Raw genomic sequence first — 19,390 nt, forward strand, 5'->3', positions numbered from 1 at the left:
CACCCTCCACCACCTCACTGACCAGGCAAAGTCCTGCTCACCCTTGAGAGCCAGCTCGGGGATATGCCACTCCCTCTGAGAAGCCCTCCTTAACCCACTGTCTCCCCAGGGGAGGGTAGATGCCCCTCTGGCTGGCCTCTATCTCAGCACCAGCCCACTGTGTTGTAACGGTCCCTGCTCTCCTACTAGACTGTGAGGTGAGCCCCCTGAGACCAGGGAACCTACCATACCGTATGCCTTGTATGTCATCAGCACATAGCAGAGTGCCTAGCACACAGAAGGTGCTTAGTGAATATTTAACAAAAAGTAATATATGAATCTATTTTCAAAGTAACCTTCTTCATACATGTTGAAATCCTTGCTTTACAGAGGTAGAAACTGAGGCTCAGAGTGAATTGTCCAGAGTAAGGATAGGGCAGAGCTGAGCTTTAAATCCTGGTCTGCTGGCCTCCATAGCCCGTTCTCGTCCCAGTGCGTCAGGCTGTCTTGAACCCCTTTAGTCCATTAACAGCACGTCTCCGCTCTGCCCAGCTTTCTCCACTAGAGTCAGGGATGCTACTATTGAGATTTATAAAAGAGAACTGATCAGAAAGTTACCACAGCTGGCCAGCAAAAACTGGGTCCTGCCTGCTCTTGTTCCCCCACCCCAATCCACACTATTTGGGTTTGGGGTGGGTCCCAATGGATCCAAGTGTTGGATAAGAGAGCGTCCCTCATGGTTCCTCATCTTCTCACAACAAAAATCCAGAGCCCAGGGAGAGGACTGTCAAAAGCATCAAGTGGGAGCTCAATGCAAAGAGACCAGGGTTCCAGGCAGGTCCTAACTAGAACTAAGGACTAGGGAGCAAAGCAGAAGCCCCAGCATCCATCCATTCATCTCACTCACTCGTTGGTTCATTCACTCAGCAAATATTTATCGAGCTTTTCCTATATGTCAGGCACTGGTTCAGACACCAAGGAGACAGTAAGGAACAAAACCAGGTCCCTGCCCTCATGGAGCTTACGTTCAGGTGAAGGGAGACAAGCAATGAACAAGTGAAGACGTGCGTGTAGAGTGTGTCCATTGCTGTGGAGAAAAGCAGAGCAGGGCGAGGGGCCTGAGCCATGCTGGCGAGGGTGTTTGTTGGCTCGTAAGGGAAGCCTCACTGAGATGGTGATTTTTGAGGAGAAACCTGAGGATACAAGGGCAGGAGCCAAGGGATACTCTGGCAGAGAGGAAAGTGAGTGCAAAGGCCCTTGGGCCAGCACTTGCTTGGTGTGTTTGAGAAACCTCAGAGACCTGTGCCCTGAGTGGAGTGAGCTCCCCTACTGGGAGGACACAGGAAAGCTGGGACAGAGGGTAAGTGTGAGGGCTCTGGGACCAGGCCTGCGAGCACCAGGTCCTCTTCCTCTTCCCTGCCCACAGTTGAACAAATTGCAAAACAAAACAGAGCTGTAAGTGGATGCCAAAATAGCACCTTTGTTACTGATAAGAGCTAAGTTGGAAACCATAGCTTAATATGAGAGCCAATTGGGGTCAGCTAAATCCACCCCAGAATGGGGTGGATTCACACACCATCAGAGGCAGCCCTGCACTGCGGCAGGCATCCCTCTGTTCTGGGGAGAGCCTGACTCTGGAGGAGCAGCAGGGAACATTGCTGCCTGCAGGCAGCCAGGACCCAAGAGGAAGAAGGCAGAGCTGAGCCAGTGGCTCCTCATTCTTCCCAGAATGAGGACGCAGATTGCACAGTGGAACACCCCACGTTACCTGGGGCGGAGTAAGCAGGAGAGCATAGAAAAATGCCAGGAATTACGCAGATTGAACTCCCTTCACATGGAAAGCTTGAGGAGAGGGGCTGTGCTCTCCTAGTAACTCGGGTCCCCACAGTTTGCCTGCCACTGGTCTGCAGGGAGACCCAGCCCTCCGCTCATGCTCGGTTAGTATTGACTCTGGTTCTGTCATGATTGGCCCAGGAACTAGGCTGAGTCTGAATCAGCTGAGGGGTGGTCATCAGTATATCCAGCAATGGGGAGTGGAGGAGGGGAGCCACGGGGATCAGAGACAGGAAATGAAGCAGGACTGACAACCTGGACAACAGAGAATTACAGTCCAGGCCTATGGGAAGTCAGAGAATGATTTCTCTCAAGTTGTCCAAGCTGTGGATGTACCTTCAAAGAAAAAGGCATGTCCCCATTCTGAATTCAGGAAATAAAGTTTTTGCAGCAAAGAAGACCAAAGTTAGACTTAGGGCTAACCTTGCTGGACATAAACAATGCCAGGTGAGAAGAGGATGAACTTTTTGGGGTGTGGAATGGCAGGAGGACTTACCTGTCTTCTGTTTTGGTTGCAGCGATTACGTGTGGACACCCAGGCAACCCCATCAACGGCCTCACTCAGGGCAACCAGTTTAACCTCAACGATGTGGTCAAGTTTGTTTGCAACCCTGGGTATGTGGCTGAGGGGGCTGCGAGGTCCCAGTGCCTGGCCAGCGGGCAGTGGAGTGACACGCTGCCCACCTGCCGAAGTGAGTCAGCCTTCTTGTCCCACTTCACCCCAGTCGTCTGCCACCTGTGGTTCAGTAGCCCATGAGCAGAAGCCAGTGAATTCAGTCCTGGCATTGTTTTGACTCTATTTGGACAGGAAAAAAAAAAAAATGGGGCTTTCTCAACTCTTAGATACAGCCGAGTAAAATTTCATCGTTGGTTATATCAGGAAAGCAAACCAAGTCTCACCTTTCGAAATAGAAATGGAAAATAATTCTTGTTTACATTTCATAGAATAAGTAATTCATCATTATCAAATAGAACCCATTCTTAATGAAAGAAAAAAACAGAAGGGTTTAGAATAAAAAGTAAAAAGCAGGGAGTCTACGGATTGAGATGAAGGGGAAGGGGAGAGAAGAAACCAAGGCATCAAGAGACAGACTCTGTGTAGAGGATGTTCCAGCCCCATGTGGACTATTTAGGAAATAGCTTCTAAAGTCTTTTCGCATAAAGGACAAATGGAGCTTTGGACCTCTTACCGAGAATGGTCTGGAAGGCTCAGTGCCATTTGAGGGGAGAGTCGGAGCGAGCTGAACATGAGCGAGCCCAGCTCCGATCTGGAGGTTGATCAAGTCTTCATAGCCATGAGGGCTGAAATTCCTTGGGATGATGGCTCCTTGTTGCAGTATTTAGGGTGCATGGTGATTGGCTGTGCAATGTGTCACGAGTCATTTGTAACTAGTATTAAAGGACCAACATTTTCAAATGATTTTTTTAAAATGAATCAAGATACATTGACAACTAACCCTAAAATAGCATCCCTCTCTTCACATGTCAAGATGCCATTTTGAGTCAGAGAAGGTTCCAGAGAACACAAGGAAAAGCGCCATGGCTTTGCGTTGTGCCTGCTTTCCATCAGGCAGGGACCAGTCGAGAACTGCTGCTTTGGGTGTTGTTATCCCATGTCCCCTTCTCCTCAAATACTGTGCTCCATCTCCCCAACACAGTGTCCTGTCTCTCTCCTGTAACTTCAGCTCCCACTCCCACCAGCCCGTTCCCAGGGCAACGTGTTCAAGGGCAGGTCTCGGAATCAGAGGGCTGGGGTAAAATCCTTAGACACCCTGGCCCCCAAGACTGCTCCCCACCAGCCCATTCTCTACCCTGACAGAGTGACCTGTCTAAAATGCGGATATGATCAAGTCGCTCACTCTCGGTTTAAGATGCCTTGCCAGACTCCCCACTGCCCTTCAGAGAACAGTACTCTCCTCCGCTGGTTTACTGGACCCGTGGGGCCTGGCCCAGCCTCCTGTCCAGCCTCATTCTTCTCCGCTTCCTCTGCCCCCAGCCTCACTTCTGCACTGAGTCACAGCCACACTGAATCTGTTCCATTTGCTGACACGTGCCCTGCACCCATGCACCCCAGGGCACTCCCACGGTTTCCTCCAATGCATTCTTCTCTGTCCTCCTCACCACCCACTCTTTGTCTGGGTGACTTCTACTCAACCATCAAGAGTCAGCTTAAATGTTACTTCTTCAGGGAAGACTTTCCTGCTCCACACTCTGCATTGGGCTAGATTCTTTGCTTTGTGCTTCCAGAACATTCTCTGCTGCCCCTATCAGACCACTTATCAAACAGGATAATTGCTTGTTTGTCCTTTTCTCTCTAGACCAGCAGTTCTCAACTAAGGATGATTTTACCCATCCCTTTGCTCTAATAGGGGACAAATGTCTGGAGACATTTTTGGAGAGTTTCTATTGGCATCTAGTGGGTTGAGGCCAGGGATGCTGTTAAACATCCTACAATGCACAGAACCACCCCCTACAACAAAGAAGTATCAGCCCAAAATGTCCATAATGTCGAGGTGGAGAAATCCTACTCTAGATTGTAAATTCTGTGATATCCTTGCTCCCCAGCACTGTGGTTGGCACACAACGTTATCACAATAAATGTTGTGAATGAATAAATACTACCTACTTGCTTTATGATGCCAAACTCTCTGAACCTCAGAGAAGTTCAGCAAAGGTAAAAACACCCTTCACTTTAAAAGCTCAGGGCCAGCCTGGTGGGTAGTGGTTAAGTTCACACACTCTGCTTTGGTGGCCTGGGGTTCTCCAGTTCGGATCCTGGGCATGGACCTAGCACCACTCATGAAGCCATGCTGAGGCAGCATCCAATATAGATGAAGTAAAAGGATATACAACTAGGATATACAACTATATACTGGGGCTTTGGGGAGAAAAACACAAGGAAGATTGGCAAAAGATGTTAGCTCAAAGTCAATTTTCCTCACCAAAAAAAGCACAAAGAATAAAAAATAAATTTAAAACAAAAGCATCATAGATTTAAAATACCTGTCGTACCCACCTCATTCAGTGCATGTGAGACTCAGGTAAGATAATGGATGTGAAAGTGTTTGAAAAGCAAAAGTACACATCACGCGTTATGAATAATATTGTCATTATCCTAAAATCTCACTCTGATTTTGAGTTAAGCTGCTTTGGAAACACTTTAACATTTGAAAGTCAAATTTATCCCCCAGGATATTAATTTCTCCCTGAAATACTCATAAAAGTGATTAAAGCCGTTCCAAAGAGCCCAAACCTTGTTCAAGTCAGCTCAGATGCATCAGTTTTGTAACTGACAGGCTTTGTGATGGGAGACACCTTGTGCCTGGGATCGGGCACACAGGGCCGAGGCATGCATGCCCTCAAAGGACCCATGTATTCAAGCAAATCCCAATCTAAGCTGATAAACACAGTAATAGAGGTTTTTTCAAGGGAGCACTGAGGAGGGAGAGGTTAACCAGTCTAGGAGGCAGGGGGAAGACTTCTCCAGGGAGATGCTGTCTAGCTGAACACGGAAGAATGAATCCCTTAACTAGGTGGTCAAAGTCGGGGAAGAAGGGCAGCAGCCTCAGAACCAGCTCACCCTCCCAGACCAGATCTGCTTTATGTTGCCTGTTTTGGTCCTGAAATTTTGCTGTGCTGGGAATTTGGCCCTGTTGGGATTTCTGAATTCTTATTTGAAAGCGTAAGAAAATCTTTACATCCAGGTTTCCTCCTCTAATCGTCCCCATTCCATTGCAGTCATCAACTGCACAGATCCTGGGCACCAAGAAAACAGCATTCGTCAAGTCCATGCCAGCGGCCCGCACAGGTTCAGCTATGGCACCACTGTGTCCTACCAGTGCAACCATGGCTTCTACGTCCTGGGCACCCCGGTGCTCAGCTGCCAGGGAGATGGCACATGGGACCGTCCCCGCCCCCAGTGTCTCTGTAAGTAGATGGTATCTGCTCAAAATGATCACCTGTGCACCCTGACAGGGTGGGCCATGTCAAAGAACAGTCCTCCTCTGTGTGTGTGTGTGTGACATCGCGATGACAGCCACTCTGGTTGCTCCTTGGATGTCAGAGCCCTTCTTGGGCCCCTGTTGGGTTAGTTGACATAACACTCTACTCACTTCCTTCCTGGCTAGAGGCCTATTCTCTTTCCTCTCTAGTACTGCCACCAACCTCTGCAGCCTTCAGGGGTCCCTTCCTTAAGAACTGGCTGCCTCATGGGACGCTGTCTCCCATTTGACCCCTTCCTTGCTTTTCCAGAAAGACAACATGAACCCCTTTCCTTTGAAGGACTGAAGCAGAAATGCCACCAAGTCTGGAGGCTGACCAACCTGGGTTTGAATTCTGACCTTGCCACTACACAAGCTTTGTGGCTTGAGAGAAGTCCATTTGCTGCTCAGAGCTCCATTCTTCATCTATAAAAATGACACTAATACCTATTCTCTAGGGTTCTTAGAAGATTAAATGAGAAAACCCATGAAAAGTGCCTAGTGTGGTATCTGCTACTCAGTAAACAATAACTGCTTAAACCATTATTAGGAAAAAATATGGGGACAACATGTAGAAAAAAAGATAGAGGAAGTGCTCAGGATCCTGACATCTGGTTGCTAGCCTCACACATCCTTATATGAAGGTCAGTGCCTTAGTCTCCTGCTCTCTCCTCTTCTTCCTGAAGGTGAGTCCTGAGGATTACTCTCTCCCCCATCTTCCTGGTAGTAGACGCAAAGATGCAATCCGTTGGGATTAATGGCTATTGAGTTGGGACTATTCAGCAGACCACTTATCTTTGGTGGATCATATACATTTTGTAGGCCCTCCAGTCAGATGACACCATCTCTTTATGCCCTCGGACCTCTTGGTATAACAGGAGACTAGTACAGCCACTCACTGCCCTTATTTCCCTTGTTTGGGGACCCCAACGTGGCCATCCAGCCCATGATGACTGACAGATTGTTTGGGGTTGGAAATGGACAGCTGCCTTGTACAGTGGCGCCAGCTGAGAGTCAGAGCGCTCGGTGGTTTCAGATTGTATCTTCTGGTAAAATGAAGCTTTTATCCTAATCAAATGACCCTATCTGTAGTGACTTTTTACCCCAAAGCTTACTTATCTGATGTTAATATCAATATCAATATAATTAATTAATATATAGTTATATTAATATAATTTATAACCAGCCTCCTTTGTTTAGCATTTGAACAATATATTTTTTATCATTTTACTTTTAACTGTTCTGTATGTAAAAAGCATATAACTAGGGTGTCTTTAAACTTGACAATCTTTTCTTTCAACTGGTAGATTTAATCCCATTGGCATTTTTCTTCTCTTTTTTTAGTGAAATATAGTTCACATAGCATAAAATTCACTCTTTTAAAATTTATAATTCAGTGATTTTAATATATTCACAAAGTTGTGGAATCATCACCACTATCTAATTCCAAGAGCATTTTTTCATCACCCTAAAAGGAAACCCTGTGGCAGTCATTTCCCATTCCACACCACCACTCTATCCCCTGGTGACCATCAATCTACTTTCTGTTTATAGATTTGCCTATTCTGGACATTTCATATAAATGGATATATTTGGCTTTTCATGGCTTTTTGTCTTCCACTTAGCATGAGGTTTTCAAAGTTTATCTATGTGGTAGCTTGTATCAGCACTTCATTTCTTTTTGCGATCAAATACTATTCCATGTAAGGATATACACACTTTGTTTATCCATTCATCAGTTGATTGAAATTTAAATCATTTCCATTTTTTGGCTATTATGAGAAATGTTGCTGTGAGCATTTATGTACAAGTTTTTGTGTGAATATATATTGTCAGTTCTCTTGGGTATACACCTAGGAGTGGAATTGTTGGGTCATATGGTAACTCTATGTTTAACTTTTCGCAGTTAACTATTTTCTAAAGTGGCTGCACCATTTTACATTCCCACCAGCAGTGTACGAGAGATCTGATTTCTCAGCATCTTCACCTACACTTGCCATTGTCCATTTTTTCATTATAGCCATTCTAGTGCGTGTGAAGTGGTATATCACTCGTAGGTTTGGTTTTCTTGCTGAGGAATATTAGCCCTGTGCTAACATCTGTGCCAATCTTCCTCCACTTTACATGTGGTTTACCACCACAGCATGGCTGACAAGTGGTTCAGGTCTGTGCCCAGGATCCAAACCTGCAGACCCAGGCCACCAAAGCAGAGCATGCCAAGCTTAACCACTACACCATGGGGCCAGCCCCTCACTGTGGTTTTCATTTGCATTTCCCTAATGACTAAACATGTTGAGCATCTTTTTCTGTACTTACTGGCCATTGGTATCTCTTCTTTAGAGCAACATCTATTCAAGTTCTTTGCTCATTTTTTAATTGGGTTGTTTGTCGTTGTATTGTTGAGTTTTAACAGTTCTTTATATATTCTGGATTCTGCACCCTATCAGATATATAGTTTGCAAAATTTTTCTCCCATTCTGTAGATTATCTTTTCACTTTCTTGATAACATTCTTTGATGCATAAAAGTTTTTAATTTTAATGAAGTCTAATTTATGTATTTTTTCTTTTGTTTCTTGTGCCTTTGGTGGAATATTTAAGAAACCATTGCCTAGTCGAATGTCATATCGTAATCCAAGACCATGTCATCTGTGAATAGACACAGTTTTACTTCTTCCTTTCCAACCTGGATGCCTTTTTTTTTTTTTTTCTGCTTAATTACCCTAGCTAGAACTTCTAGCACAACGTTGAATAGAAGTGGTAAAACAGACATTCTTGTCTTGTTCCTGATCTCAAGAGAAAAACTTTCAGTCTTTCACCACTAGGGATGATGTTAGCTTGAGGGTTTTGTAGCTTCCCTTATCAGACTGAGGAAGTTCCCTCCTATTCCTGGTTTGCTGAACATCTTTATCACGAAAAGGTTTTTGATTCTGTCAAATGCTTTTTCTGCATCTACTAAGATGATCATGTGGTTTTTTTCCCCTCATTCTATTAATATGATGTATTACATTGATTGTTTTTCATATGTTTGAACCACTCTTGTGTTCCTGGAGCAAATCACATTTGGTCATGGTGTAATCCTTTTAATATGCTGCTGAATTTGGGTTGCCAGTATTTGTTGAGTATTTTTGCAACTATGTGTTCATTAGAGATATTGGCCTGTAGTTTCCTTGTGATGTCTTTGGCTTTACTATCAGGGTAATACTGGCCTCACAGAATGATTTGAGAAGTGTCCCTCTTCTATTTTTTAGGAATAGTTTGAGAAACATTGGTGTTATTTCTTCTTTAAAAAATTAGTAGAATTCAACAGTGAAATTATCTGGTCCCGGGCTTTTCTTTGTTAAAGGTTTTTTGATTATTGATTTGTTTGTTATAATTCTTTATTTGTTATAATTCTATTCAGATATTCCATTTCTTCTTGAGTCAGTTTTGGTAGGAGTCAGTTTGTGTTCTAGGAATTTGTCCGTTCCCTCTAGGTTATCTAATTTATTGGCATACAGCTGTTCATGTTCATAGTATTCTCCTAGAATTCTTTTTATTCCAGTAAGTTTGGCTAGCAGTAGTGTTCCCACTTTCATTCCTGATTTTAATAATTTGTATCATCTCTCTCTCGTCTCTTCTCTCTCTCTCTCTCATCAGACTAGCTGCGTACTTGTCAATTTTGTTGATATTTGCAAAGAATCAACTTTTGGTTTCGTTTATTTTCTCTATTGTTTTTCTATTTTCTATTTCATTTGTCTCTGTTCTAATCTTTATTATTTTCTTTCTTCTTCTTTCTTTGGGTTTGGTTTGCTCTTCTGTTTCTAGTTTCCTAAGGGAGAAGTTTAGCTTGTTGGTTTGAGATCTCTGTTCTTTTTAATGTAGGCATTTACAGCTATAAATTCTTTCTGAGCACTGGTTTCCCTGCATCTCATAAGTTTTGATATGTTTTCATTTTTGTTCACCTTAAAGTATTTTCTAATTTCTCTTCTGACTTCTTCTTTGACATACTGGTTATTTAGAAGTGTGTTGTTTAACTTCAATATATTTGTGAGTTTTCCAAATTTCCTTCTGTTATTGATTTCTAATTTCATTGCATTGTGTTTGAAGAACATACTTTGTGTGATTTCATTCTTTTTAAATTTATGGAGACTTATTTTATGGCCTAACATATGGTCCATTCTGGAGAATATTCCATGTGCGCTTGAGAAGAGTGTGTATTCTGCTGTTATTGGGTGGAGAGTTCTATAGATGAATGTTAGGGTTAGTTGGTTTATGGTGTTTCTCACTATACTTGCTTGTTGATCTTCTATCTAGTTGTTCTATCCATAATTTAAAGTGAGTGTTGAAATCTCATACTATTATTGTTGATTTGTCTATTTCTCCTTTCAAGTCTGCTATGTTTTGCTTTATGTATTTGGGGGCTACGTTGTTAGGTGCATATATGTTTATAACTGTTATATCTTCTTGATAGATGGATCTTTTTTTCATTATAAAATGTCCTTCTTGTGTCTAGTAACAATTTTTGTCTTAAAGTCTATCTCGTGTGATATTAGGATAGCTACTTCAGCTCTTTTTTGGTTACTGTATGCATGGTACATCTTTTTCCATCGTTTTACTTTCTTTTTCCTTTTTTGTTAATCTTTTTACTTTCAATCCATTTGTGTCTTTGAATCTAAACTGTGTGCCTCATAGACAGCATATGGGTGGATCATGTTTTTTATCCATTTTGTTAATATCCTCCTTTTATGTGTTTAATTCACACAATGTAATTACTGATAAGGTAGGTTTTATGTCTGCCATTTTGCTATTGTTTCACGTATGTATGAATCTTACGTTTTTTCTAGGTATCTTATGTCCTTATATCTGCTGATTCTCACTCATGGGGACTTGTTTCTCATGTGATTTATTATGTTTATATTGTGATCTCTTTTTTGACTGATCTTAACCTATGGGAACCATGAATCAGGCTCTCAGTCTGGTAGAAGCCAAAGTCTAAAAACAGGCTAGTCATTATCTCTCAGAAAAATGGTTAATTCTCAACAGTTGCTGATATTTTCTATTCTAGAAAGCCAGTGGTCACCACTTCTTTTTCTCATTGGGATTTACAAGTTGCTAAACTCTACTTACACCAATTACTGAGATCACCACATTATATTGTTAGTAGGGACATAGAAACCAACAGGCAGAACAGTTTCTTCTCTTTGGAGCAAGTTTTCCCCGAGCAAACCCCATTGAAAGACAGAAGTTTTATTACTTACTCTGAATATGAGCTTCTGCAAGATTCCTAGAAAGGGGATGTACTAACATCAGAACTCAGTAAGCCTAGTCACTTATTGATGGGGGGAAATACAGAAGTTTTTCCCTAGTTTTGGTGAGAATATTTCCAAAACACCAGACTCTGAGGAACTTTCCACTGGCTGCAGGGTTCTAGATCCCAGGTGACTCCCAGTGAAGTCCTTTTCACCGATGTTTCATGATAATCATGACATCGTTTTAGTGAACTAACTGTATTTCTACTTCTGGCAGATCAATGTACCTGTGAATAGGGTTGTGGCCAGTTGTAGAGGACTTTACATATCCCCTGGTCAACTGAGTTAGTGAAAAAGCAGCTGCCCCTTCCAGGTGAAGGCAAACTGCTTTAATTGGTATAGATCTGCAGGAACCAAGGCAAATGCATGGTCCAGGTCTATTATTATATGTCATTTCCCTGCTAAAGTGCTTTAGAAGCTCTGGAGGCTGGCTGGCCATTAGTACAACTCTCACGCTTGGGGTCTAGGAACCAGTGTGGGGCTTCCTTTCATATTCCTGTGAGACTCAGCATAGCCCACACCCAACCACGCATTGCTGATTTGTATTATTATTTTTTGCTTAATTACAATTTTATGCTTTCTCATTCCCCTTTTATATGTGTATTCTCTGTAATACAAGAAAATTTGCTAATAATAGGAGTGCTAAATATCTATCTTGCCTGTTTTTAGGTACACATTTAAGCTTAATTTGCAGTTAGCAGCTAGAGAGCCACTGCAGAAACTGGAACGGTGCAAAGAGATCACATTTGGACATGGGCGTGAACATTAAAAACATTTTAAAATTTTTGATGTTGACAAATTGGGAAATACAGCAACAGCTATTCCTCTTCTCTCTGTTCTTCACTTCCTTGATTTTTATGCAAACATACACTGAATGTAAGTTGTTTCTCTTTACTGCTATCATGTGTCTTTTTCTTATCAATAGCAGCCAAATGGTATTGTCACTGTTTTGTCTTTTGACGCAAACATTATTATGGTGGACATCTTCCTTCTTTAAAAGAACAAACCACAGGAAGGGAATAAAACAATGGAGCATACTCTGGTTACTAATTTTACAGACACCCAAACAGCCTAGATAAAACCAGTGAAAAAACATAATTTCAGGCATTGCATATACTTTTTCAGAGTTCATTAGACATTACCATAATTTTAACACTATCCTCAAATTCCCCAAAGAAAAATTGTAAAGGCGAATAAGAACATCAGAAAAAACAGCCAACTGCCATCACAGAAATCATTATGGGTGGCCAGCATGTGTGTGCATATGGACACCAATAGACATAAACAAAAATGTCCCCATCAGCATTATTCATAGAAGTCTAGAACTGGGAACATCAACAGGAAATGGATCAATAAAATGTGGTATATTCACACAGTAGTGTGACAGCCAACCTTGAAGATGGCCCCAGTGACCCCTACCTCACTGTATTCGTGCCTTTATGTAGTATCTTCCTGCATGGTACCAGAGTTGGTCTGTGTGAAGCGGTGGTGCAACTTCCTAAGCTAGGTCATAGAAGACATTTCCATCTCCACTTTGCTTTCTTGAGTCACTTTAGAGGAAGCCAGTCAAGCCATCAGGTGCCTGCAACCACAGCCACCATCATGACTGCAGCCTCACGAGGGATCTTGCACCAGAACTACCGGGCTAAGCCATTCCCAAATTCCCAACCCACAGAAACCATGAGCAATAATAAATGCTTGTTGTGGTCTAAGCTTTGGGGTAGTTTATTATACAGCAATAGATAACGAATACAAATGTTACCCTGTATAGCAGGGTCAGGAAACTTTGGCTCATGGGCCAAATCCAGCCTATGGTCTGTTTTTGTATGGCCCTTGAGCTAAGAATGGGACTTGTCTATTTTTAAAGTATTGTACCAAAAAAAGTGAAAAAAAAACAAGAAACAAAGAAGAATATGCAACAGACTGGAAGTAGCCCTCAAAGCCTAAAATATTTACTATCTGGTCCCTTACAGAAAAAGTTTGCCAGCCTCTGGTATATTACAATGATAATAAATTACTGCTACACACAGCATAGATGAATATCACAGACATAATGTTGAGTGAAATAAGCTAAATGCAAAAGAATACGTACTTTAAGATTCCATTTATATAAAATCAAAAGCAGGCAAACTGATTAATGCTAAGAAGTCAAGACAGGGGTTAACTTTGGGGAGGAGGAGGTGATAGGGAGGTGATAGGGATAGTGATGGGGAGAGGGAATGACAGGGCTTCTGAGATGCCGGTGATATTCTATTTCTTCATCTGGGTGGTGGTTCCATGAGTATATTCACTTTGTGACAATTCATTTTGCTGTACACTGTGTGTTTTTCTGTATATGTGTTGTATTTCCATTAAAAACAAGTTTATTAGAGAATTCAAAGTGGACAGTTTCTAGAAGTCCAAATCTTTCTAATAGGCAATCATAGAATCATTTAAACTATAATTGGAAACTCCATTCCTTTCAGAAGGACAGAATTCATTGGTAGTGTTAAAACAGCGTTGCAGAAGGGAGTTCATTACTGTGCTTAGGAGTGTGGCCTCTGGAGCCAACCTGCCTGGTTACAAGAACTAATTCTACTGTTAAATAGGTCTGTGACCTTGGCTAAGTTCCTTTTCCTCACCATGCCTCATTTTCTTCATCAGTATGACGGAGATTAAAATGGTGCCTACTTCATAGCATTGTCTTAAGGAATAAATAGTATAATCCTTCAAACTCATCTTATTGGTTCTCTATTGCTGTGTAACAAACTATCTCGAAACTTAGTGGCTTAAAATAGCAACTGTTTTGGTTTTCTCACAATTCTATAGGTCAGGAATTCAGGTAGGGCTTAGCACTTCTTGGAGTGGGAGGAGAGGCACGCATGCACAGGAAGAATTGTGGTGACCATCTTTGCAGACAGTGTACCACAATCAGCCCTTCAGCCGCCACAATTCATCTCCCTCCCGTATGCAACACGCAAGCCCTCACTCTCAAGACCTCCGAAGTCATATCCATCTTATTTTAGTTATCTGTTGTGTAACAACTCACCCCGAAGTGTAGTGGCTTAATGCAACAGCAGTTTTATTGCTTGTGGTTGGCAATTCAGGCAGGGTATACTGGAGATAGTGCATCTCTGCTCCAGTGTTGTGGGCTGTTGTGACTCGGCTGGGTCTAGAAGGTCCAAGATGACCTCGCTCACATGTCAGAGAACTTGGTCCTGGCTATTGACTGGGGCATCATGATTGTTCTTGATGTGGTCCCTGTCTCCACGTGATTTCTTACCATTTCATAATCTAGGCCAAACTTCCTTACGTAGTAGCAATAGTATCCCAAGAAAATGAAGGCAGAGGCTGCTAGGGATCTTAGGCCTCAACAAGCCCAATGTCATTTCCACCACATTCCAGTGGTCAGAATAAGTCACAAGGCCAGCCCAGATTCAAAGGGGAGGGGAAACAGGCTCCATGCCTTGATGGGAGGACTTGTTAACAGTAGTCTCTGCACACGCTCTACCACAAGCGCTAAGAACAGTGTTTGACGCCCATTAAGACCACAGTGAGAAGTGGAACTGCCCAAGGCATATCCATGCCATCCCTGTGCCTGCCCAAACTTCCATCATCTGGGCAGCATTGGCCCAACTCATATTTTATCTGTTTGGTCAGCTGTCCCAGTCATCATCCACTCCATGCCCTTTCTGGGTACAAGCAATGACTACAGGGATCTCTTACCAGACCCGAAGGTTTAGTCCATCCATGTCATTATCATCTCTTCTTGAACTACTGTAACAGGCCCCTCGTTCTTGCCCAACTCTGGAATGTTCTCCACACAGAAGGCAGAATGATGTTGTTAAAATGTAAATCAGATCATATTACTCCGGTGGTGTTCCATCATGCCTATAATAAAATCCAAATTGTATGCCATGATCTGGTTCCTGGCAACCTCTCCACCCACATCTTCTTCCGTTCCTTCCTTGCTCCTTCTATTGCGGCAGCCCTGCTTTCTTGCCGTCCTCAAATACACCAAGCTCATTCTGGCCTCTGGGCCTTTCCACTGATGTTCCTCCCCTCAGAATGCTCTTCCCTCAGATCTTACATGGCTGGCCTCTTCCCATCACTCAAATCACGGCTCAAATGTCACCTCCTCAGAGACAGCTTCCCTGACCGCTCTACTCAAAAACAGCCCCTCCTTCTACCTCTGAACGCCTTTTCCTGAGGTAGCTTTATTTTTTTTCATGGCACTGCCTATAATTACTTAGTTATTTTCTTGTTTATAGTCTCTCTTCCCCACTAGAATATAAGGTCCATGAGAGCATGAAATTTGTTCTCCCAAACACGTAAAATATAAAACGCAAAATAGACACTCAATAAATATGTGTTGAGTAAATGAAAGAACCTGGGCCCCACCTGAGCAAGAATAAGGGGAAGGCAAAGCCAGTGACATGGACAGCACCACCCTGCGCAGCCTGTGCATCTCCACCCTCCTATCCTAACCTCATCACTGGTGTGCAGTTACACTTGGTGTTTCAGGAAAGGGAAGTTGCAGATCAAAGGGGACATGTTGGGGACAATGGATGTGGGCAACTGTAAGATATAGTTGGAGAAGGACTTTAACTGACTCTCATTTTGGAATCTGTGGCCACTGCAGACGGTCCTAGGATGACAGATCACCATTTTGCCTTCTGTGTACTATGCGTACCACCTTCCCGCCAGAGGCGTCTTGGGTATGTCCTACAGCAGTGAGGAATAGGGAGGGGTGAGCACAAGAGGCAAGAAAGAAAAGAGATGAACATTACTGCGTACCTACTACACGCTGAGCCATTTCGCACATAGTATCTCATTCAACTCTTAAAACAACAGGTATTACTCTTCATTTCACAGGTTTGGAAACTGTACAGTGAGATGGGTGGGCATTGTCTGCTGACATCAGGTGGGTGTGCCAGCAGGAAATTGGCTTTAGTAGGTACCCGAGTTTCTCTTCTCCCCTGCCTGTCACTACAGAAACCCTAGCGTGTGTCCTGTGATGATGATCTGTCACTGCGCAGAGTTGCTGAGTGTTTGCTCCTCCCCACAGTGGTATCCTGTGGCCACCCAGGCTCCCCACCCCATTCCCAGATGTCCGGGGACAGCTACACTGTGGGGGCGGTCGTGCGCTACAGCTGCACCGGCAAGCGGACTCTGGTGGGAAACGCCACCCGCATGTGTGGGCTGGACGGCCAGTGGACAGGCTCTCTCCCCCACTGCTCAGGTATGGGGCCTGGTGTGGGGGAGGGGGCCGATGGATGGGAGGTGGGTGAGCTCCCAAGGTGCGAGTGTGACAGATGGCTGGGAGGGAAGCAGACCGTCTGAACCCTCATCCCATCCCTCCCAGGCAGAGAGCACAGCTATCAGAGGTCCCAACTGGACTTCAGCCCCTGGTGTCTGAGCCCAGCTTCATCCCCTTGGTCGGCTCTGGCCAAGCCCGTGCAACCAAGAGGTTGCAAAACTAGGGAGGATACGAGTTTGTGAGGTCACTTGTGGCCGGAGTCCTGAGCAAACGCTTGTTTCCGTGCGTTCCCGAGAATAGTCCAAGGCTCCCTGTTGTTCAGCCCAGGTCTGAACCCTCTCCTGTGTTCTTTCCTTCCCTGTTTGGGACTCCGAGGCCCCAGCCTGCCTCCCTTTCTTCCCTATCACTGCCTCCCCCACTTGTCCTGTGTCCCGGCCGCCTAGTGGGATACAATTCTTCCCTACTGCCGTAACACACCGGTCCCCAGACCTTTCCTATTAATAAATCTTTTACTGTTGATCTCTGTGAAGACACTGACAGATGTTATCAAAATCGTGAATATAAGAACCTGCCAAAGCGCCCATGTGCATATTATCCAAACCAGAAACTCATCTGTAATGTCATGACAGAACAAAATATTTGAAATTGAATTGTCCCACCCATGATAGAAGCCACCAAGCCAAAAATTAGCACCGCACAGCTTTGTCTTCTTTGAGGTCAGCCTGCCTGGCCCCAGAAGGGATCCCATAAGGTCTGTCTCCCCAAGGAGCGCAGCTGCTCAAGTAGCTTGATGTTAGGGAGCCCACCTTGGCGTTGAAACTAACCCCTATCGCTTCCCATGCCAGATCCGCTCCAGGGGAGAGGATCTCAACCTCCTCCTGATATAGAAGACTTCTTCGTGGTGTGGGGCCTCACCCACCACACGTGCAGCTGTTCTTACAGTTCAAGGTTTCCAAATGATCCTATCCCCCCAAATTTAGGACACTGCCAGAATGTTGAACCAAATATTAGTTAGATCTCCCTAGAAAGAAGAATTTCCCTAAGTACTGGCCACTGTTTCAAAGGGCTGTTGACTGCCCAGGACAATCCCAGACACATCACTCTATACTAACACCCAGGACCATGGCCCCTCACCGCTATTAATCTTGTTAATCATCCAGTTCATGAACTGGGCACAACTAGGTATGAGCCATGGGGCCTTCTTTAACCTGGACTAGAGGAAGGCCTGTTGACCAGCCTCTAACTTCATTCTGTTTTGGCTTCTGGTGGAAGTCACTTGGGGAGGATGGCATCAGGAGGACAAGCGTCATGTGTATTGAGGGCTCCCGAGTTATCCACGGAGCAAATTCCAGGAGGACGAGTCATTCCCATCCAAATGGCCATCCAAGCATGCATTTGCCCCAGTCTCTTCTGTGAATGATCCCTTTGCATAAAGCTCCTTCTAGACACTTCTGTAGGACATTGGGCTAATGGTGTCCTTAAAGTCTATTGATCTATTTTGGGAATCTTTGTTCTCCATGGGAAAGAGAAGTGCAGAGCAGAGGACAAAGAAACCAGAAAGAAAGCCCCAAGCATCCCCTACTTGTTAGCAAATGTCACCCAACCACACAGTCATTCTCCTAGCCCACAGCACAGCATCCAAGGTCTTTTCTCCCAAACTGTAATTTCCCTTCTTTGGAGTCGTGTTAGCAGGGGCTGGAAAATGACCAACTAGAAATATTACAGAACCGATTCTTGTCTGGAGTAGAGAACTAATCTAGAAAATCTCCAAACCCTTTCAACCCTGAGATTTCATAATTTCGTGACTTCCTGACTACTGTCCTCCTTGTGGGAGAAGGGACTCTCCTTTGGTCACATCAAAGTTCAATAGGGGAGGCTTAGAAACAAGCTGACACTTGGTGGCATAAAACAGTAAGAAGCAAGGAAAGAACCTTCAGAGGACATAGACTCCACTCATTAGGGGGTGTATTCTTTGAGCCCTGATGCTGAATATTCTGAGGAATCAAGGATGACGGCCACTTAGGAGACCAGAATCATGGGCAGAGCTTTCCTGAAGACCTGTGAGGACAGGCCCAGAGGGATTCAGTAAATGCTAAGGCTGAGGAATGAATGAATCCTAAATGCCTTAGATAAGAAAGTGAAAGGTGAGAAGAATGGGAGATTAGGAAGTAATGCTACGTGTGCGCTAGTGAGTAGAATATATTTCCTCCCTTCCTGAAACTTACAGATGTCATCTTTTGCCACAGCATCTCCTCCCAGTCCTGAGAAATGAGCATTCAGGAGTTCCAGGGTCAAATTTGTGAACCTCATTCTGTATGTTCAGTTCACCTAGATGATGCATAACAAAATTTCCTGAGTCCTTGAGTCAGAAGTCCCTGGGCCATCAAGGACATGCAGAGATATCTGGCAGTTAAGACCTATTTTGGGAAGTTCATTGCCCACCTCTGCAGTATCATCATCTTGCTCGTGTATTTCTTCAGTAAAAGAGCCAAGCTTTGCCATCTGGCCCCACGGCAGTGGAGACCATTCTGTCAGATAAGCGCAGGGGACTGGAGAGCTCCACTCTCAAGCCTATTGTACAATAGTGCTGGCTCCAGCTGAGGGCAGCCAACAAGTGTGGGAGTAGAGTACTCACAATTAGGGCTGGCTTCAGGGGGACCCAGTACTGCCTGTTGCATGAGTTACATCCTAGAAAACTTCAAAAGATAAGAAAACCTGGCCAAATGTGATGGGCCCTCTTTTTTCAAAAGTTTGAGTTGAAAGTTGAATGAATCTCCCTTCTTTGGCCGGGAGCAGAATGGGCAACATGGGGTTATATAGTTTTCTCATAGTCTGAGACTAGACTAGAAAAGGGTTTAATTCCAAGATTGAGAGGAAGAGACATAAATGGTAAATGGTTGGGTATGCATGACTTAAACATTTCTTTACTCCAACAAACTAAATACGGTTACTCAGATGTTACCATTTGATGCCCACACATGTGGGTTCATGAGGAGATACATTCCATATCAGTTGGAAACTTTATCTTGTCATGCAGTTGCCATTTATCTCTTAAGTTTCCTCTTCCTTC

The 19,390-nt window shown here is 43.9% G+C and overlaps 1 protein-coding gene across 4 annotated transcripts in view; it reads left to right on the plus strand.

Annotated features, from left to right (window-relative positions):
• CSMD2 (CUB and Sushi multiple domains 2) overlaps positions 1-19,390 on the plus strand; it is a 592,849-nt gene that overhangs the window by 536,337 nt on the left and 37,122 nt on the right. For all 4 annotated transcript variants that reach the window (XM_070594988.1, XM_070594992.1, XM_070595001.1 and 1 more), the window contains 3 exons: positions 2,331-2,504; positions 5,551-5,739; positions 16,129-16,302. In XM_070594988.1, coding sequence (XP_070451089.1) covers positions 2,331-2,504; positions 5,551-5,739; positions 16,129-16,302 — 537 coding nt within the window. The remainder of the gene's footprint in view (positions 1-2,330; positions 2,505-5,550; positions 5,740-16,128; positions 16,303-19,390) is intronic.

This window comes from Equus przewalskii, chromosome 2 (genome assembly GCF_037783145.1).
Source record: "Equus przewalskii isolate Varuska chromosome 2, EquPr2, whole genome shotgun sequence".
NCBI classification, from domain to species: Eukaryota; Metazoa; Chordata; class Mammalia; order Perissodactyla; family Equidae; genus Equus; species Equus przewalskii.